This window comes from Podarcis raffonei, chromosome 3, assembly GCF_027172205.1.
Source record: "Podarcis raffonei isolate rPodRaf1 chromosome 3, rPodRaf1.pri, whole genome shotgun sequence".
Classification (NCBI taxonomy): Eukaryota; Metazoa; Chordata; class Lepidosauria; order Squamata; family Lacertidae; genus Podarcis; species Podarcis raffonei.
Genome location: NC_070604.1, coordinates 105,622,996 through 105,644,861, shown reverse-complemented (window position 1 = coordinate 105,644,861; position 21,866 = coordinate 105,622,996). Strand labels below are relative to the sequence as shown.

Below are 21,866 nucleotides of genomic sequence, written 5' to 3'. Positions count from 1 at the left end.
GCTGGCTCATTTTGGAATTTTGATTCTGCTCCCTTAATCTTCTTTTGATTACAGTGCTTTAGCAAGTTAATAGCATGTTTCAGAGACTGGTTTTAAATTTTCTGTGATGTGAGGAAGGTGTTTTGAGAAAGATGGGATGAAGCCTGAGGCCATCTCTTAATATGATGAAAAGCTCTGCTGGGTTTTTGTAATAAGAACTCCTGAGTAAAAAAGACTTTATTTTTAGATCTGAGTGGTGACATCTTCATTCCTTTTTCTCTTCTATTATCATATGGCTTTATTTCTACACATTTTAGCATGATTGTTGCTCTCCTCCAAATCCCTTCTGAGCTGAAGTATCAGCCAGAACTGAACACAGGGTTCTCACAACATCATGGCCACAGCTGGCCTAAAATACATTGGCGCCTGAGGCCGGAAATCCACATGGCATTTTACTCCTGGCTAAGGAGCTATGGTTTTCCCAGTAGTGGAAGTGAGAGCTGGACCATAAAGAAGGCTGATCGCTGAAGAATTGATGCTTTTGAATTACGGTGCTGGAGGAGACTCTTGAGAGTTCCATGGACTGCAAGAAGATCAAACCTATCCATTCTTAAGGAAATCAGCCCTGAGTGCTCACTGGAAGCACAGATCCTGAAGCTGAGGCTCCAATACTTTGGCCACCTCATGAGAAGAGAAGACTCCCTGGAAAAGACCCTGATGTTGGGAAAGATGGAGGGCACAAGGAGAAGGGGAAGACAGAGGACGAGATGGTTGGATAGTGTTCTTGAAGTTTGACTAAACTGCGGGAGGCAGTGGAAGACAGAAGTGCCTGGCGTGCTCTGGTCCATGGCGTCCCGAAGAGTCGGACACGACTAAACGACTAAACGACAACAAGGAGGGGGAGAGAATGGGAGAGTGAAGAATTATTGAAAACATCCTGGTTTTTAAAGGACACGCAGATTCTTTTGTCTGAGATGGTTGCCTTAGTTGGCTAACTCATGGTTTGGTTGGTCTGGGCCATGGCTTTTCCTAATGGGCGCTGATGTTTTAAGAGCATGAGAAGAGCACTGCTGGATCAGGCCAAAGGTCCATCTAGCCCAACATCCTGTTCTCACAGTGGCCAACCAGATGCCTGTAGGAAGCCTGCAAACTGGACCTGAGTTCCACAGTGCTCTGCACACTATTGATTCCCAGCACTTGTGATTCCAGCAGTGAATGTAGAACTTAGATATTGCAGCTAGTAATTGATAACCTTATTCTCCACAAATGTATCTAATCCTTGAAAGCCTTCCAAGTTGTTGGCCACCACTACAAATTGTGCAACCAATTTCCATAGTTTCACTAAGCCACTGTGTGAAGAAGTACTTAGTTTTGTCTGTCCTGAATCTTCATATTGGAATCATCCAATGAAGATTCAGGTAGTGGATTTACTCTGCTTGATTGGTTGTTCTGTGATGCTTCCCCAGTACTACCATATTATTGTTGTGTTGTGGGGCTATAGCATAACAACAGCAGGACTAAGTACCCCAGAACATTTGCGGTATGAAAAGTTACAGGATTTTAGCAGGAATTGCAAGATATAAACTGATTGGAAATGGAGCAGTATGACTACCTCAAAACATTTCCAGGTGCAGATAGTATGGGAAAGGGATCATGTATGATCACTGCCTTCATGAACACAAACCATCATAAATGCACAATAAAAGGGATGTTTAAAGGGGCCCTTTAGTGCCCATTCACCCAGTTTGGAGATAATAATAATAATAATAATAATAATAATAATAATAGCACTGATAAAACCGTCCTATTGATTTTCAGTGCAAGAAATTCCTGAGCATGTGTGTGGGTTTTTTAGAGTGCATTTGCTTTTCCCTATTCAGTATGACAATACAGGTCTCCACAAATCCTGCAGCATGGTAAATAATGCTCCAAGCCTTTTCAAATTACCCCTAACAGACCCTGCTGAACAGTGCAGTGAGATGGAGATATATACAAAAATTACAAGCTTCACAAGGCTAGTAAACTGAAAAAGAATGAGAGGAATGTTGGTTTATGATTACAAGAATCATAAGAGTTACTCAAGTAGAGCAGGAAAGGAGTTATTAAGGAGATGGTATGATTCATTCTTTCTGTAAATGTAACTCTGTTCCATTACAGGTTTACATTAATAGGTAGCTAGCCCATTTCCAGGATGATGTGAAAATAGCATATTGATATTCTAATTTCACACAATTGTCTTTTGGGAACTTGGAGAGTATATCCCTACTTATTTCAGTTCTGGAAAAAATTGAATTGCCTTTGTAACAGTCAAGGCAACAGCAGCAACCCTTAAATAAGACTGAAACTCTTGCAGGCAAGGGGTAATGGGTCAGGCAGAGAACCAGGGAATCAGGTCATAAAGGACTCTCTCAGATGGATCTCCAACCATCTTCTTCGGCAACTGCTGCTGGATCCTTGTGAGCCAGATGGAATGGGCCTTACCATTCAGATACCAAGATATACGGTCAGATAATATTCAGTCTTCTTCTGCAGCCAGACCAAAGTTTCATATCCTTTCAAACTCAAGTGCTACAAAGGCAATTCAATTGATACAGTTCATGGATTCATGAAGTTTTCAGTGGTTAAGGGATTTAGTAAAGTACCTACGTGTGTGAACTAGTGCAGAGGTGTTCAAGCTAGTGGTGACACTATTTAATTTAAAAAGATAAGTCTTTAAGACAAAAATTTAAATTAATTCATAGAGAGCAAAGAAGAATACAGTGGTGCCTCGCAAGACGAACGCCTCGCAAAACGAAAAACTCGCAAGACGAAAGAGTTTTCCGTTTTAGAGGTGCTTCGCAAAACGAATTTCCCTATGGGCTTGCTTCGCAAGAAGAAAGCCCATAGGGAAATCTCCGCCGGCCTTCAGAAGAGGTCCAGGACCTCTTCTGAAGGCCGGCGGGCGGCAAAAGTCTTTGCTCCCCCCGCCTGCCTTCCCGGGACAGCGGAGACTTCTCCGCTGTCCCGGGCGATCTGAAAATGCTGGCGGGCGGCAGCGAACGCTTCGCTGCCACCTGCCAGCATTTTAAAAGCCCCCGGGACAGCGGAGACTTCTCTGCTGTCCCGGGGCGATCTGAAAATGCTGGCGGGCGGCAGCGAATGCTTTGCTGCCGCCCGCCAGCATTTTAAAAGCCCCCGGGACAGCGGAGAAGTGTCCGCTGTCCTGGGGGCTTTTAAAATGCTGGCAGTCGGGAGGAAAGCCCTCCTGTCCCCGGAGCTTGCGGGGTGGGAGGTGGGGAGAAGGGCTTTTCTTCCCACCGCCAGCCTTCAGAACAGCCTTCTGAAGGCTGGCGGTGGGAAGAAAAGCCCTTGTCCCCCCCCCCCCCAGCCTTCAGAAGAGGTCGGGGGACAGACTGTCCCCGGACCTGGTCTGAAGGCGGTTTCCATAGGAACACATTGATTGATTTTCAATGCATTCCTATGGGAAACCGTGCTTCGCAAGACGAAAAACTCGCAAGAAGAAAAAACTTGCGGAACGAATTAATTTCGTCTTGCGAGGCACCACTGTATACGGAGAACCCAACTGGATCAGACCAATGGCCTATCTGAGTGTCAGGGAAGTGGGAACGGCTGAAAAGCCGAGAGGGGAGAGAGGCAATTACAGAGAGCCTAAAGAGCTAATCAGCAGTCTCTCATCCGACTCAGAGGAGGAAATAGGGAGGGGGGAGCCAGTGCCCGGAACTAGCTTCTCCCAGATCAGAGGAAGTAGGAGGCGTGCACTGCGGCTATGGGCCTGCTGGGGGAGGAGGAGTAAAAGATTGGCAGTCGAGACATCTGACTGAGCTAGACATGGACGTGTTTTTTTGAACTCTTGTAACTGCTTTGAACTTTTGGCAATAAATTTTCAAGACAGAAATGGCTGTGTGCTGGGAACATTATCTCTGCTAGCTTTGGCAGCATAAACCCCTTACACTGAGCTAGTAGCTTATTTCATCATCACCATCATCTGTTTATTTGTATGCCACCTTTCCACAAAATAGTGCCCAAAGTAGCTCACAACATCTCATACGAACAATTAAGTACAACAGGAAAACCACTAGCAGGATAAGAGCTCAACAGCACTGATGCTCCCTTGTGACTGAGATTCAGAGCTATTGTACCCTTGATTCTGGCAGAAGTAGACTGCCAGCATGACTCGTAGTCATTCAGAACTTTATCCTCCATGGATTTGTCTAATCCCCTTTTAAACCTGTTTAAGTTGGAGGACATTCCCACTGAATTGCATAATGTAACTCTGCCCCGTTGAAGCGGTACTTCTTTTTGTCTGTTCTTCAGCTTTATAAGATGACCCCAGGTTCTAGTATGAAGGAAGATGGAGAAAGACCTGTTAACTTTATCTGCATCGTCCATAATTTTATACACCTCTGCCATACCTTTCTCATCTTTTCTTCTAAACTAAAAAGCCCCCCCCCCCGGCAATTGTAACTTTTCCTCATATGGGAAATACATTTTCTCTTTCCCCAGGTTGTATGTATGTTTGCAGAAAGATTCTCAACAGTTTTTCCGCCTGCTGAGGCTTTGTGAGGAATTAGTATCTGTATTTTAAGCATGAATATGGATGCAGAGTATCTCTTTATAGTCAGACTTCTTAAGCTAGGTATTGAAATTTTAAGAAGAGCTTTTACAACTGAGTCTGTTCCAAGTATGAGAAGTATCAAATCGGAAAGGTGATTCTGTTTCTGGGATTAGTTTTGATTGTAGAGTGCATCCAGACATTTTTATGGAGAGTTCAAGTGAGGAGAAATCACTGTTGCCAGATTCTGTGTGTTTGGAAGATTCGTTATGAATTGCCTTATTTGTTTAATGTTATGACTTCTGGAAAAAAGTGTGTTGCATTTTTTCCAATTTAAGATTCCAGCTTGAAACATGTGATCAGTTAGTGACTAGGCGGTGCATGGTTATGTAGATGAAAAGTAATAGCTAAGTAAGGATATATCCGGATGGAAAACTTTCCTGCTGGTAAGCAGAATCATTTTCGATGGCCAAAAAGGAGGACTTCAATTGAAAGGTCATTGGTTAGATTCTGTCCATATTTGAGCATGAAAGACAGTGATGGGGAGAGACCCATCATGGGAAGATATGCGTCAAATGCGTGCTTGGTAGAATCTCCATTACTAAGGAAAGGGTAACTGACAGCACAGATATGGTACTGATTAAAGATGAATGGAAGGGGGAAAAGTTGCCCATAATTCCAGCAGTATTCAGAAAGGAGATGGAAGAAGTGGGGGCAAAGAGAGTTAGGGTAGAGTAAAATCAAAAGACTTTGAAAGTTGGGTTGTGGAGTTCCATTCCACCAGATACCTGGTACCTGATTCCCCACACCCTGAACAGGATCTTGGACTCCTGCAGCCCATGTGTTGGTCAGAATGTAGGGTGACAGTCAATAGCCTTCATATGTGGTGCTGCAATTAATTGTGCTGCAATTAAAAAGGGGTTGGGAACTAGTTTTGCACAAAATGGGATTAAGAACTGGTCAAATACATCAACCCAATCCAACACACTCTCTCTTACCCATCTTGGAAAGGAACAGGGCAATATGTTTTGCATAAGGGACTCTTGGTCATCTTGTTTCTTGCAGCCACATTAACAATTGCTAAAAAGTGGGGAAGAACAGGTGAAGTAGTACCAACAAATACGGTTGCTTGCCATAATGGAAAACCTATCAAAATAGGTTGAAGCACAGTGAAATCTAATGATAGGCAAAGATAGTTTTTGTTGAAGCTGGCATTGCTTTATTACTTATGCTCCACATAAAGAACATGATTGATTGACTCAATCAACACATGGGCTCCTCTGGAGAGATGTTTTGGGTTGGACTTCATTGTGCGGTGGTAGGACTGTTGCTCAGTTTGATGTAAGAAAGCTTTTCTTTTTGGGCTGCTGATTATCTGGAAATAGTGCTGCTCGCTCAGTTTCATTTGTTACTATTAGCTAAAGTAAAATCAAATAAAAATACCATATTTTTCGCTCTATAAGACGCACCAGACCACAAGACGCGTCTAGTTTTTGGTGGAGGAAAACAAGAAAAAAATATTCTGAATCTCAGAAGCCAGAACAGCAAGAGGGATTGCTGCTTTTACGCTGAGCAGTGAAAGCAGCAATCCCTCTTGCTGTTCTGGCTTTTGGGATAGCTGTGCAGCCTGCATTCGCTCCATAAGACGCACACACATTTCCCCTTACTTTTTAGGAGGGAAAAAGTGAGTCTTATAGAGCAAAAAATACGGTATTTAAAAGAAAGAAGAGCCCTGCTGAATCCCATCTAGTCTAGCATTCTGTTTGCACAATGGCCAGCGAGAAGCTCTTGGGAAGCCCACAAACAAGGCATGAGTGCAGCATCACTCTCTAGTTCATGTTCCCTGGCAAGTGGTATTTGGAGGAATTCTGCCTGTGATATTCAGCGTTATATATAGCCACCCTGACTAGTAACCTTATCCTCCACTAATTAGTCTAATCCCATTTTCAAGCTCACTTTATTTGCTAGCCTTGGTTTTCATGTGCCCTTGGCAAAGCATTTTGGGGAACTTTCCTAAAGCCGAACTTAGACAGTTGTTTGATGTGAGAGAGCTAGTGACCTCTTGCATTTTTTAAAAAGGCATCTATCTATATATTCTCACTCCCATGAGCAAACCGCAGATTTTTTAGTGTGATTTCAATCAAGAAAACAGTGGGGGTAGTGCAGAAGGAGAGGGAGTGTTCACCCAATTCCACCATCCTGATCCGATTCCTCCCCACACCAAGTTTCCATTGAGCTTTGATAGAGAGAAAAAACAGCAGGAAATCTGATCACAGCATGCCTAGTTGTGCCTTCCACTTTTCCAGACTGAATGCACAATAATCTGGGCTACTAAAAAATGCCAAGCCTGAACAGAGAGGATATTCCCCCCCCCCCATTTTCCCGTGGATTGTATTTAGCTACTGTGTTGTAACTGATGCTGGAAAATTAGTGCTATAAAACCAGTATACACCTCTTTCAGGGCCGGAATCTTGCAGACCTCAGAAGAAGCCAGCCGCGGGGAACTTTTACACTGAGCACAACCCTCCGATTAGGCAAACAGATTCTAGAATCTATAGAAGCCATTCATTCAGTGGGATTTTTGCACCGAGACATCAAGCCTGTGAGTAGTTTGCAATGACCTTGTTTTCCCTACTTACAGAGTTTGCATTTCCTGTTGTTGATGCTGTTATTTTATCCAAGAACTTTACTATTAAGTGAGAGGATAGTTATCCCTGTAATTCAGGAAAAAAATGGCAGCCATCCAGTTGATACAGTGCTGTTCCTCAGGGGTGTTTGATTCCTTCCTTTTACTATATGAAGCTTGATTTGGGCAGGGTGGCAACCATCCAGTGCGTATAACTTGTGAATAGCAAGGTCCATGCCTCAGTCACATGCATGGCCAGCTTAATAGACTTTGATAATTTGCACTTTGCAAATAGTGTACAGAAAGAGGCAATGTGAGAAGGTTAGGAGTTTCATTACAGATTTCATTAATTGGTTTAAGAATTACTTCTTCCCAAAGAATACCAGGAACAGTAATTGTATGAGGCTGTCCAGGACTCTCTTGCAGAGAATTCCCTCCCCAAACTATGGTTCTTAGGATTCTTTTAAACTGGGGGTAAACTGTTGTGGGTTTAATGTATCAGTATGCCAGAGGGTTTTCCAGATAGCAGAGATAAAACCCAAGTGTCAGTTCTACACTGAGAACACGTTGATCCAGTGCTAGCGATACATTACCCTGTCTCAAAGCAGTTGGCATTTATTTAAATTTATATTTAAAACTTGTATCCCACCTATTTTAAAAAGAAATTGAAGGTGGTCTGGAAACTTCAGCTGGTGCAGAATTTGGCAGCCAGCTTGCTCACCATGGCAAGAAGGTTTGAGCATATTATACGGAACGTGGCCCATCTATACTGGCTGCCGAGTAGTTTTGACCTATAAAGCCCTAAATGGCTCAGGACCATGATATCCCAAGGACAGTCTCTCCCCATATGAACCAACCTGTACCCTGTGATCATCCTCTGAGGCCCTTATTTGTCTACCTCCTCCCTGAGAGGTCTGGAGGGTAGCAACACAATAACGGGCCTTTTCTATGGTAGCTTCCCATTTGTGGAATGCTTTCCCCAGGCAGGTTTGCCTGGTACCTTCATTACATATCTTTAGACGCCAGGCTAAAATATTTCTCTTCAACCAGCTATTTGGCTGATTAACAATCTATGGCTTTTTAAACATGTTGGGGGGGGTGTCATTGGTTTGTTTATGTTTTTGTTTTATTCTGTATTTTGTTTTCTCATTTTATATTTTTCGTTTGTGAACCGCCCTGGGAGCTTTGTATGAAGGGCAGTATACAAATTGAATAGAGGACAATAGTAATAGTAGTAATAATAATAATAATAATAATAATAATAATACTAAGAAAGGTGCGGGTTTTGACCTATAAAGCCTTAAATGGCTCAGGACTGCAATACCTCAATGACCTCCTTTCCCCATATGAACCAACCTGAGTCCTGCAATCATCTGAGGGCCCTTCTTCATGTACCTCCTCCATGAGAGGTCCAGAAAGCAGCAACAATCGGTGGTGGAACTTGCTGAAAACCCACCTAAAGTTGTGGAGCACCCACCACCACAATTGCCATGCCAACACAATTGCCGCAGCAACACGATCATGGCGCTGCACAGCCCGGGGAGTTCCAACTGAGTGTGCTAAGTAAATTTCAATTCATGTGGGTTGAGTGGGAGGCCTTGGTCCATCTTGGCTTCATCTTCAAAGCAATTTAGGTCATGTTGTGTTATTTTTTCTTTGTTTTGATAAAAGGAAAAACTTTACTAGGCAATTGTTTAACAATTAGAAGTATTTTTTTGTACTGAGCATATGGATTACTGCAAACACTGTCTAAAGGTAAGATGAAAATGAAACTGGTTTTCAGAGGATGTAAGCCAGGGGAAGCTACAGCATTTGGGATGAGCTGCAATTATTGAAGCAATCTTAAGCTAGAAAACAGGGTTGATTAGTAGCTGGGGCTGCAGATATCTTTGTAGCAAGTGGCTGATAACTTTAAGCATAATTATATTAATAACTGGTATGATCTCTCTTATTACATGTGAAAAATACATATTTTCCCCAACTCTTCCTATCCTTCTGTTTTTCTCTAGTCCAACTTTGCCATGGGACGCCTCCCCTCAACCTACAGAAAATGCTATATGTTAGATTTTGGTCTGGCTCGACAGTATACCAATACCAACGGTGAAGTCCGGCCTGTAAGTGATGCTTTTTTCCCATTTCTATGGGGGATTATAAATATTTCAAACAAATCCTGATTATGTTAATTCATTCTCACAATACTGTTGATGCTGGTTGGGCAGGTACCCTTGATGGGATAGAAACTGAACCTATCAGGTTCTCCCTGTCGTAACAGAGAGACTGTATTTCTTTTGAAAACATGGTTTTTCTATTATTATTATTATTATTATTATTATTATTATTATTATTATTATTATTATTATTTTCCTTTATTACCCACCCTTCGCTGTAAGGTATACATGTGCCTGTTGCTCAGTGTCTTGGCTCAAAACCAAAGGAAAGAGAAGTGCTGTTTTAAAAAGTTCACATTGTTTCATTAGTTTACTTTTCCTGAAGCTCCCATTTTTTAAACATGTCTGGTGTGGGAAGTTGGAAAGTTGGGGGGTGTTATTTTGGAACTAATTTTCTCCATCATTTTGAGGTGTTCTCTTTTAAAACAAACAAACAAACAAACAAAAAAATTGTTTTCACCCTGTGGCCTTTTCCACCTTCCTTCTTTATGGTTTCAGCATTATCAGCAGGTACCGTATTTTTCGCTCTATAACACGCACCAGACCATAACACGCACATAGTTTTTAGAGGAGGAAAACAAGAAAAAAAATATTCTAAACGAAATAGTGGATATGTGATTTTTGTGGTTCATGCTGTGGCCACAGACATGTGATCTGACAGTGAGTTTGGAGTAGCCCAATGCAAAAATCCTGAGGATCCATGTGGATCCATGCTTTGTAACCACGGAGGAGGAAAGGAAGGGGAACCATGGATCCTCTGCTCACGACTGCAGCAGATCCCCCCGCCACCCGCAGGCATTCGCTCCATAACACGCACAGACATTTCCCCTTACTTTCTAGGAGGAAAAAAGTGAGTGTTATGGTGCAAAAAATACGGTATGTAGAGGCGAGTCAGCATCCTCTGTCACTGGTGTTCTGAGGCACATAATGATGTTTCTTGCCTGCAAGGTGCTTCCTTGCAGGGGCCTTTTGTGAACATGAAGGAGCTCTGTATGTTCAGAGTTGGGAGGAGGGCAATGTTTTTCTCAATAAGCTGATCCACTGCTAAAGAGAATTTGAAGTCTATCAGAAGCATGTAAGAAGCAGCACTCTCCTATCTCACTCCACGTGGTCTACAGTTTTCCCGGTGTTTAAGATGTTTTGTTTCTGACTCTCTAGGCTATCTTGTGTCTGCATGCTCTGTGATTACCTCAGAGAGATTAACATTGCCAGCAGATCAGTGGGAAAATGAATAAATATTAAAATAAAGTATGGAGACTGATATCCATTGATTGCATCATAGTTCATAATACTAAGGTATTAATAAAAGGATGCCATGTATGAAATGTAGATTAAAATAAGTGCAGCCTGCAACAAATGTTGCAGTGCATCCCCAACACCTAACCAGGAGTGCTGCTCTTCTGTGCTCTAAGCAGCCTGAAAAAGAAGCTTAATAGAGCTATTTTGAGGCTTGCTTGCCCAGAACTTGTTTCTTTCTCATCCTTCTCCCACAATGCAATACAGGGTTAAAGGGTTATTTTTTAAAAACGGCATTGCATGAATCTCCCACCCACCCAGTGCTCTCCTCCTGGATCCTATAAGGCCTTAAGGACTCAAGCAGTCTAATTCCTGTTCTCCTCCGCCCTTGTCCTTTTAAAAAACCTGACATCTTCATTTCATGACTCAGCTGCTATCAGCCATAGATTTATGCAAGCTGCCCAACTTCTGATGGCTGCATAAGGAGCTTACAGATGAGCTGAGATTTAAGAAGGGCACATGTAAGAAATGGGTAAAAAGGGAAATCATGAAGGAAGAGTATTCAAGAGTATCCAACAGGAAGAAGGTCAGGCAGGCCAAAGCTCAGAATGAGTTCAGGCTTGAAAAAAGAGGTTAAAATTAATAATAAATGTTTCTTTGGCTGTGTTTGAAGCAGGAGGAAGGACAAACAAGTCCTTCTTAATGAAGAAATGCTATTGGATGACAGAGAGAAGGTGGAACTGCTCAACGCTTGCTTTCTATCTCTCTTTACCCAAAAGAGAAGCAGTGCCCAACCTGGTGATAACATAATAAGTGATGCAAGAAGGGAGCTGCAGCCCAATATAGTAAAAATGGTGGTTTAGGGTACACCTAGGTACTTAGAGTGGATTCAAATCTCCAGGGCCTGATGAGCTGCACCCAAGTGTACTAAAGGAGCTTGTGAGTCTTCGTCTGTAATCTTTGAGAATTCCTGGAGAATAGGTAAGGTCCCTGCAGATGAGAGGCAGGCAAATGTTGTCGCCTTCTTCAAAAGGGGGGAAAAGAAGACTTAGGTAACTACTGACTGGTGAGCTTGACATCAATACAGTGGTACCTCAGGTTACATACACTTCAGGTTACATACGCTTCAGGTTACAGACTCCGCTAACCCAGAAATAGTGCTTCAGGTTAAGAACTTTGCTTCGGGATAAGAACAGAAATTGTGCTCCAGCAGCGCGGCAGCAGCAGGAGGCCCCATTAGCTAAAGTGGTGCTTCAGGTTAAGAACAGTTTCAGGTTAAGTACGGACCTCCGGAACGAATTAAGTACTTAACCCGAGGTACCACTGTACCAGGAAAGTCCTAGAACAGATATTTCAACAGTTGGTCTATGATCACTTAGAAATGGATGATGTGATTACTAAGACCCAGCATAGGTTTCTCAAAAACGTGTCTTCCCAGGTGAATTTCATTTCTTTTTTTGATAGAGCTACAAGCTTGGTGGATCAGGAGAATGGATATAGTGTATTTTGATTTCAGTAAGGCTTCTGACAAAGTCCCCCCATGATATTCTTGTAAGGAAGCTGGTAAGATGTGAGTTGAATGAGGTCATTTTTAGATGGATTAGTAGCTGGTTGACTGACTGAACCCAAAGAGTGTTCACTAATGCTTCCTCATCATCCTGGAATGAAGTTACAAGCAGGGGGTTCTGTCCTGGGCCCGTTGTTGTTCAATGTCTATAAAGTATCCAATTGACTTGGATACTATGGTAACTATGGACATACAACAGATGGATAATGGTAAAAGATGCAGTAAACTTAAAAGGAATTGAGAGGATGATCATCCCATTTGCAGATGGCAACAAACTAGGAAGGGTAACTATTGCTGCAGAAGATGGAATTGGGATTGAAAATGTCTGTAACAGATTGGAGAACTGGGCCCAAACTAACAAAATGAATTTCAGTAGGGACAAATGTAAGGTTCTACCCTTAGGCAGAACAAGCTGCACAAATATATGAATGGGGGGTGGGACCTGACTTTCTGGTACTATAAGAAAAGGATCTGGGGTTTTAGTAGACCACAAGCTTAGCATGAGGGAACAGTGTGCTGCTGCAGCAAAAAAGAAAAAAGAAAAAAAGTCACTGCTATTCTAAGCTTCATCAACAGATTCCCAGGTAGTCACTGCTCCTCTGACACAAAGCTTTGTAATGGAGCTCAATCTTTCTATACAGTACTGTTTAAAGATAGTCCGCCTAGCACATGACCTCGTCCACAGCAGACCTCACAGAGCCCAGCATCATGTCACCCTACTTGGTAGATAGCAGAGTGCAGAGCAGAACATCCAATTAGTACTCTTTCTTCTATAGCATTAGTTTGAATAGTTGGCTGCTGATGGTCAAACTCTCATTTGCCTTCTTAGTTGTCCTGCTGGAAAGTGGACAGGTAGATTGTGGGTTTGAAAGGAAAGTATAATGGAAGTCCAGCTTCTGTGCAGGGCGTTGCTATATATTTGTAATGTAATTTGCTAATTGTTTGTCCGCCAAGTGTACCTCAACCCACTTGCATGCCACCATTGGAGTCTACTTTGCACATTTGATGAAGGTTGCAGTTAGCAAAATGCCACAATGTTTCTTCTTCTAAGTAGTTACATTGAGGGGTGGAAAGTATTTGATCCCCTGCTAAATTTGCCCGTTTGCCCTCTGACAAAGAAATGACCCGTCCATAAGGTCCTGGAGTGGCCTAGCCAGTCTCCAGACCTTAATCCCATTGAAAATCTGTGGAGGGAGCTGAAGGTTCGAGTAGCTACACATCAGCCTCAAAATCTTACTGACTTGGAGAGGATCTGCAAAGACGAGTGGGACAAAATACCTCCTGAGATGTGTGTAAACCTGGTGACCTCTGTAATTGCCAACCAAGGGTTTTGCCACCAAGTACTAAGTCATCTTTTACAAAGGGATCAAATACTTATTTCACTCATTATAATGCACATCAATCTCAGACTTTTGTCTTCTGGGTTTCTGGGGGTTTTCCTGTCGTTATTCTGTCTCTCACAGCTACAATAAACCTACCAATAAAATTATGGACTGGTCATTTCTTTGTCAGAGGGCAAACGGGCAAATTTAGCAGGGGATCAAATACAGTGGTACCTCTGGATGTGAATGGGATCCATTCTGGAGCCCCGTTTGCATCCTGAAGCGAACGCAACCCACATCTGCGCGCTCGGGGGTCACGATTTGCCGCTTTTACACATGCGCTTGACGTCATTTTGAGCGTCTGTGCATGCACGAGCAGCAAAACCCGGAAGTAACACACTCGTTAATTCCGGGTCACCTGAAAATGCTTAACCCGAAGCTACTTCAACCTGAGGTATGACTGTACTTTCCCCCCTCACTGTAAAAGTCACATTGTTCATTGTCCAGAACCAATTACTTAAGATAGAGGGTACTTAAACAAGTTACAGGTTTTAAATGCAAGTCATGTAGCCTGTAAAGCCATGCTTCCTTTACATGATTGAGGCATAAATCAGAAGAGCTGAAACTTTAGGGAGGGCAATTTTTGCAATATTTTATGGCTTGCTCTTCAACTAGATTAGAGCATGAGTAAATAAAAAGGCTTATTTATCTGTAATAATGGTTCTTTCACTTGCCTTTAATGGACCGCCTCCCAACTATTCTACTTTTTTCCTTTGAAGAAAATGGACAATGAGGATTCTGGTTCTGTAGCAATGGGTTCAGGGCTGCAATTCTAGATAAACACAAAGAATTAATTCAAAAGAAACAGCCCTCTTATAGTTGTAATGTATTTGTTTGCTGTAATGTTATTCTGCTTATACGTAGGGTAGCATGAAATTGTAATTCAGCAAAATCTGCCTACTTTATCTGTTTTACAGATGTTATCCATTCAAACAAAGTTTACCATGTAAAGTAGTGATGTGAAAATGCTTCTCAATATTTGTCATCATGCATAAGTTTAGCAATGTGCTCTACCATACTAGGCTTTCATTCTGAATTCATGTTGTCAACCAGATGCCTGAATATAGGAATTAGTATTACTCTTGCCAGCAGTTCAGTAGCCTTTAATTCATAATGCTTTTCTCACAATGCAAGCTCTGGTTCTCTGTTTGAAAACTGACCCGCACTTCTATTATTAGCACAACTCTCCCATTCTCTTGAAGCTCTCTGCTGAATACATCTTTGCTGCTTTATCTTTCATGGAATGGCAAGGGGAAAGCAGCATTTTTGTCATGGCAAGCTTCTCCTGTTTGCATGAATTGGCAATGCGCTGCTGTGTTTTGCATGCTGCTGCTTCTGCTGAGTCAGCCCTAGACCATTGATTAGAGCTCTGTCTCCTCGTGATTCAGACCGCACTGCAGTAGTTTGCAATGCTTGACTGAGGATATTGTATGTATTTGTAAGTGCAGTTTTGTGTCTGTGTGTATCTGTATGGCTGAGGCTGAATATTAGGAAAGAGAATGCCTGATCAGGTGTGAAAGTTGAAAGAAGCAGAAACCAAAACCCTAATTAAAGAAGATTATGTTTTTAATTGTTACATGACCAGGTTCCATCTAAAATTGGCACATCAGTGCAAATACTTAAAAATGTAGTTGCTGATACAGGCATTTTCTAATCTTGGTTTTCTAATCTTCTAATACATTTTGAAATACATATTGGAGCAGAACTGTTTTAATAAAATAGCCTCGTGAGTGCTGGATCTGATTGCGGCACAGCTGAGTGACTTAAGTTAGACATCAGTGCATTGTTGCATACTATTAACAATATTGCATTAATAACTCAGGAATATAAATGGCAACACATTGTGATTTCCATGCTTAAATTGTCTGCAACCAGAATGGCCAGTGCTAGTGCATTGTTATCTGATGCCGGCAGCCCGACCAAAGGCTAATAAAGATGTGGCAGAGAAGTTGCCCATACTGTGATACAAATGGAAACAAAAGGTTTCAAGAGTTTAAGATAAATGCTACACGCTGTGTTTACACCTTTCTCTCAGATTTTGTTTGTTATGACCCCATTACGCTTGAGCTCATGAAGTGATGAAAACCGAACTGCAAAATGTCACCAACTTTATTATGGTACTTGACCACTTGTGTGAAAGTCAGTTGTTGTGGGAAAATATATTTTCAGTTCCCTGAAGAACAGCATAGTGTTGATGCTTCACAGATGAAAATAGGGACACTTTTATGTACTTGTAATACTGCTAATTATCACTTCAAGGATACCATCCTATTTCACACACACTATTGTATATTTTAGAAAACTGTCCTTACTCTCTATATCAGAACTCTATATGTGTTCCTTTACTTTAGCCCACCCTGCACTGCCTTCTGAAGCAAATGTGTTAGTTAACTGGTCCAAAGAAATTATGTTTAAAACAGAATGGTACAAATGTTAAGTCTCTCAGTGGAGATAATTGCATTTAATACAGAACAGATACAACTCAAGCATAGTCAGCAACATTTGCTATCTTGAGAGATTTTTTTAGGAGATAAAGGGGAAGTGGTAAATTGGCATTTTATATTTCTGCAAGTGAGAGAGAATCCACTGATCACATTATTTGAAAATAAGAATTGTGCTTCCTCTTCAAACTTTCTGGATGAAGAAACATAAATTTATGAAGTGGTGAGGCTGCTTTTGAAATGGCTCTGGCATCATTGTAGCCAGTTCAAACTTAGTTTTTAATAGCCAGGTTTAAACTCTGGGAACAATAGTTCTGTGAATTTGCAGTATGGCATGATTGTCTGAATCCTTTATGTCACCAAGTCCTCACCCCCCCCCAATTTCCCAGATCAGGTTTTTACAAAATAAAGGCCAAATGGGTTAATGTGCCTGTCATCCCATGTAGAAATAAGAGAGGTATGGGCACCTGCCTAAAGCATGGGGGAGGGAAGAACAATTCTGATGGCTAAACTACTGTGTAATTCACTCATCTATACATCTGCCTTGTAAGTTGCAAAGCTGGAAAACTCACACTGCCAGTAAGGAGTCCATTGTGACCTCCCTTGAGCTATTGCTGCTGTCTTTGCCTTTTAGATACTGTGGGGGGGGGGGTGTGTGTGGCTGTGTGGGTGTTGAATTCTAAAGAATGGCAACTCTAGTATTGCACTCTTAATTCTATTTTAAAAGGTGCCTCCAGTCTTCCCCAAATACAGATTGGGATGGTGACTTGACAGGGACAGGTAGCAGGAAATAAGGGCTGTTCTAGATAAATATGGGCTGTTAAGGGGGTGGAATAGAGTGGTCCCTGAGAATACAGACTTAGCCATACCCAATTCAGACAGAGACATAGGCAGTAACAGTCAAGACACAATGGCGAAAATCAACAGGGCAGAAATAAGAAATGATGCCAATAAATTCAGGCTGAGAAAGTGTCAATGAGCATGTGAGTCGGGGAGATTATGTGGCTTTTACTGCATCTCTTTCTGCCTGAAGACAGAAGGTTCTGTACTACCTCACATAGATCAAGCTCCAAAGTCTAAGCCACTGTGTGCCACCCAGGCATAAAGTATCTGCAAAGTGACCAGCTTTAGATAATTTGAGCAGTGAAGCCAAGGCACATGCTGCAAGAGAAGGGAAATAATAGTAATAATTTAATAATAATAATAATAATAATAATAATAATAATGGTGAAATTGTTGACCTGATTTCAAATTCATTTCTGTTTTTATTTCTCTCCATTTTGCATTTTTATTGTCATGGTTTTCTTTGGGTTTCTCTTTGTTTTACAGTTCTTTTGGGCTCCTTTTTTGAGACTGTGTTTGATGCGTTGGCTTCCCATCCGCTGCTTGTAACCATCTCAGCCATGAGTTGTGAGTGAGCCATCATGATGCTTCTTGGTTTCCCCCCACCCCCTTTATTTTGTGCTTGCTTGTTTTAATTATTATTAGAGTTCTGAGTTCTCCTTTTGTTTTTGCTTTGGCTTTTGATGGTATATACTCTTTTGCTTTTCAGGACTGGGACATGTCTCAACTCTTGATGTACAGGCCAAGAGTCTTCTGCATTCTGAGTTCAAAAAAAGTCCTATTCAGGTGTTCTGATCTCCCATACAATGAGAATTGCATGTCTCTGTGCAGGCCACATGTGCTAACTCCTCCACCACCATTGCCGTCTTTGTCACCCTCCATTAAGTTAACCACCAAACACATGCAGCAGGGAGCCTGTTCTGTTCTTGTAGGCTCCCTGAAAATATTCAGAATCCTGGAATAAACACGGGTTCTAACTTGCACGAGGAACCTACTGTGGCAGAAAAGCCTCCCTGCTTTCTTTCAGCTCACAGAGGGTGAGAGGGTGGTGGCAGAACTGTCACCCCCATTTTTCCTAATTACATATGGGATGAGAACACCTCAATAGGGCTGAAGTGCTGGGTCTTTCTGAGATTGCAGTGGCTCAGGACTGCCCTGGATGGGGATTACTTGGAACTTAACGGCAGCTTCCCCCATTGTTGTACTTGAGTCTTACTACTTATGGGAGAACAGAATATGACAATTCCTGTTTATAGCCATTAAAATTACTTCATTCTGAAGCAGACAGCATGAAATCCAAGCTTTTTTAGTGGTGGAATCCTAACCATAACAGCAAGGGATGGTTCAACTGTTATGACAAAATATCTGTATTGTTCTTTCCTTAGCACATTCTTCTTTGTTCTCAACCCCAATGGGGGCAAAATACTTCCTTTTTTGCTTAGTTTGCTTAGTAGCTGAGCCTGAATTATGAAATTTATTTATCTAGAAAAGACTTCTTGTGATAGTGCTTAATGGTGGGAAGGGGAAGGTTACTATTTCAAATAGGCTATTCAGAACCCCTAATCTCCTAGTTTGGTGAGGAATTACAGTGGAGTTTATAACAGCTGGGATATGAGTCAGTGCAGTGGGGAACCAGTGCTTATGGGCAACCAGCAGGATCCTGACAATGACCTGGTTCAAATGTAACTATAAGCCAAGGTTTGTTAAACAAACCACAAGTTAACTATGAATTATCCCACAGATGATCAAACAAACCAAGGCTTTTTTCTCCATAGCTTGACCATGTTTTATAGTTGCTCTTGCCTCATGTTTTATTTTTAGTTGAGGGTCTGGGGTGGGATGGCCAAACAAACCATGGTTAAGAACCATGGTTCTGTGCCAACTTTTTAAATGCCTGCTTAAAATTTTTCTATTCTGCAAGGCCAATCAGGTAATTAAGAATGCATCCTTCCACAATCGGTTTATTGATGTATATTTTTAACTTTTATATGGTTTGATACATTTTTATGACATGGTGATATATAAATATTTTTATAACTCAATAAGGGTGTCTTGTTTGCACATTATGCCAAGCCACAGTTAGAATAAACCAAGGTTTATTATTATTTAAATAAGCCAACAAGCCATTGCTTCAGATCTGCTGGGTACAGTTGATGATGAAACAAACCATTGTTTAATAAATAATAGTTTACTAAACCATGGCTTATTGTTATGTGTGAACCAAGCCAATGTGAATTAAGGTAATTAATTGGAACAGTTGACAGAAGCATCCTGTGTTATGCAACTATAATAATGGGTTTTTTAAAAGGGAAGATGAGGCTGTCATGATCATTTTCTGTAGTCACTTAAAGGATTACAGAAACCATTTTGGACTTCTCACTTGCTCTGAAGGTTAATTGACTTGAAACCATTGGTTTTTGGTTTTCTACAGAGATGAAGCTGGGCTCTGTCCACTCAAGGTGGAAGTATTCTCTTTTAGGGAAGGCTTATCCTTAGCAGAAGATTTTTTTAAACAAACAAACAAACAAACAAACAAACTGTAATTAGATCTCTTGTAAGCACTGTGAAGTACAAGTGGCTTTTCCACTGTCATGTTTTAACTGTTCCTGAGGGGTTTATTCAATGAGCAACTTTTAATGTCTAACCAAAATGCCTACCTAGGGCATCAGTTCAAGTTAACAAATGTAATTAAAGTGGTTTATGGCCCTGAGTGATAAATAAAACATTAACAGCTCTGCTAATTCTTAAGTTTGATGTTTAAGTTTAATTTTTCATTATCTTTCCCATTAGCCTCGTAATGTTGCTGGTTTCCGGGGAACGGTCCGCTATGCTTCAGTGAATGCTCATAAAAACAGAGTGAGTATTTCTTTTTGGGGAGGTGGGAGAATTCCCTGTTCAGTATTCTGCCAGGTAGTGCAAAAGCTGGAGCCATTTTGGAAGACAAGGTGTCTGCAAACTCATAGCACTACTATGTGTGCTGTATCTCAGCTGCTGTTGATACCATTGACCATAACATCCTTCTGGACCGCCTAGAGGGGCTGGGAGCTGGGAGCACTGTTATACAGTGTTCTGCTCCTTCTTCCTGGGCCATGTTCAGAAAGTTGTGGTGGGGGATGAGTGTTCGGACCCCTGGGCTCTCACTTGTGGGGTGCCTCAGGGTTCTGTCCTCTCCCCCATGCTTTTCAACATCTACATGCAGCCGCTGAGAGAGATCATCAGAGGGTTTAGGCTGGGTGTTCATCAATATGTGGGTGATACCCAGCTCTACCTCTCTTTCAAATCAGAACCAGTGAAGGTCCTGTGTGAGTGTCTGGAGGCGGTTGAAGGATGGATGGCGGCTAACAGATTGAGGTTGAATCCTGACAAGACAGAAGTACTGTTTTTGGAGGACAGGAGGCAGGCAGGTATGGAGGACTCTCTGGTCCTGAATGGGGTAACTGTGCCCCTGAAGGACCAGGTGCGCAGCCTGGGAGTCATTTTGGACTCACAGCTGTCCATGGAGGCACAGGTCAATTCTGTGTCCAGGGCAGCTGTTCACCAGCTCCATCTGGTACGCAGGCTGAGACTCTTATCTGCCTGCAGACTGTCTCGCCAGAGTGGTGCATGCTCTGGTTATCTCTCGCTTGGACTACTGCAATGTGCTCTATTTGGGGCTACCTTTAAAGGTGACCCAGAAACTACAATTAATCCAGAATGCGGCAGCTAGACTGGTGACTGGGAGTGGCTGCCGAGACCATATAACACTGGTCTTGAAAGACCTACATTGGCTCCCAGTACATTTCTGAGCACAATTCAAAGTGTTGGTGCTAACCTTTAAAGACCTAAGTGGCCTTGGTCCAGTATACCTGAAGCAGCGTCTCCAGCCCCATCATTCTGCCCAGACACTGAGGTCCGGTGCCAAGGGCCTTCTAATGGTTCTCTCACTGCGAGAAGCCAAGTTACAGGGAACCAGGCAGAGGGTCTTCTTGATAGTGGCACCCGCCCTGTGGAATACGCTCCCACCAGATGTCCAAGAGAACAACTATCAGACTTTTAGAAGACACCTAAAGGGAGCCCTGTTTAGGGAAGCTTTTAATGTTTGACAAACTACTGTATTTTAATATTTTGTTGGAAGCCGCACAGAGTGGCTGGGGAAACCCAGCTGGATGGGCAGGGTATAAATAATAAATTATTATAATATTATTATTATTCATGGGTAAACCTTTTTGAACTGAGTACACACAAGCAAAAGGTTTTGTGAATATAGCATGGTCTTATATAGGAGCACCACAAACTGTTTTTCAGACTTGGTGGGCAAAATACAGTGTCTAATGTTGAAATTCCAAGAAAGTATATCCTTATGAAACCTCTGCTCATGATTGCTCGTTCTCCATGCAAATTGCCTGCTTGTGATTTCCTAACTATTGTTTCAGCATAAACACTGGCCTGCTAGATCACACCAAAAGTCCATCTAAGCCAGAACTCTGCTATCGGTAGCCAGCTAGATGCCTCTAGATGCTCACAGGAAGGGCAGGAGGGCCTCAGCTTTCCCCTGGCATTTGTTCTCAGCACTTGGTTCTCGGATGTTTGGAACATGGCAGCAGTTATAGCTATCCTTGCCGGGTGTTGCAATGATAAAACAGTGCTTCGCTGTGATCGGTATTTAAAAGTCATCTGAGCTATTAGTGATCACTGTCTTATGGCTGTGCATAGATTTATCGTATATAGTTTGGAATAGAAGTAGTATTGCTGATTTCTCTGTGGAATATAGTTAAATAACAGGTCAGTATCATTTGTTAGCTGTTGTAGCTGAGACAAAATAGCAAATGGTACCCTGCCCTCCCCCCAAATCAAGGTGCATGGTACCCAAGGCTAGCCAAGTTAGCTTAGCACTTGAGGCAGAAAGTATCACCGGTACCTCTCCCTGGCAGTAAAAAAACAGTAATATACAATACAATAAATATAAAAATACTGCTCTTTCATACCACCCAAAATTGGTTGCCCGAGCCATCCATTTCACACTTCCTAATTTTTTAATGATTTCTTGTCTGAAAGAAAATCCATCCTACTCTCAGGTGTCTACAATAGCATTA

General features: G+C 42.0%; 1 protein-coding gene across 5 annotated transcripts in view; it reads left to right on the top strand.

Annotated features, from left to right (window-relative positions):
* The window catches only part of TTBK1 (tau tubulin kinase 1), a 100,811-nt gene that overhangs the window by 38,201 nt on the left and 40,744 nt on the right, over positions 1 to 21,866 (top strand). For 4 of the 5 annotated variants that reach the window (XM_053383397.1, XM_053383394.1, XM_053383398.1 and 1 more), the window contains 3 exons: positions 6,993 to 7,133; positions 9,167 to 9,271; positions 19,585 to 19,650. In XM_053383397.1, coding sequence (XP_053239372.1) covers positions 6,993 to 7,133; positions 9,167 to 9,271; positions 19,585 to 19,650 — 312 coding nt within the window. Of the gene's footprint in view, positions 1 to 6,992; positions 7,134 to 9,166; positions 9,272 to 17,322; positions 17,362 to 19,584; positions 19,651 to 21,866 lie in introns of those variants that run through there. The other variant, XM_053383399.1, reaches the window with a different exon arrangement.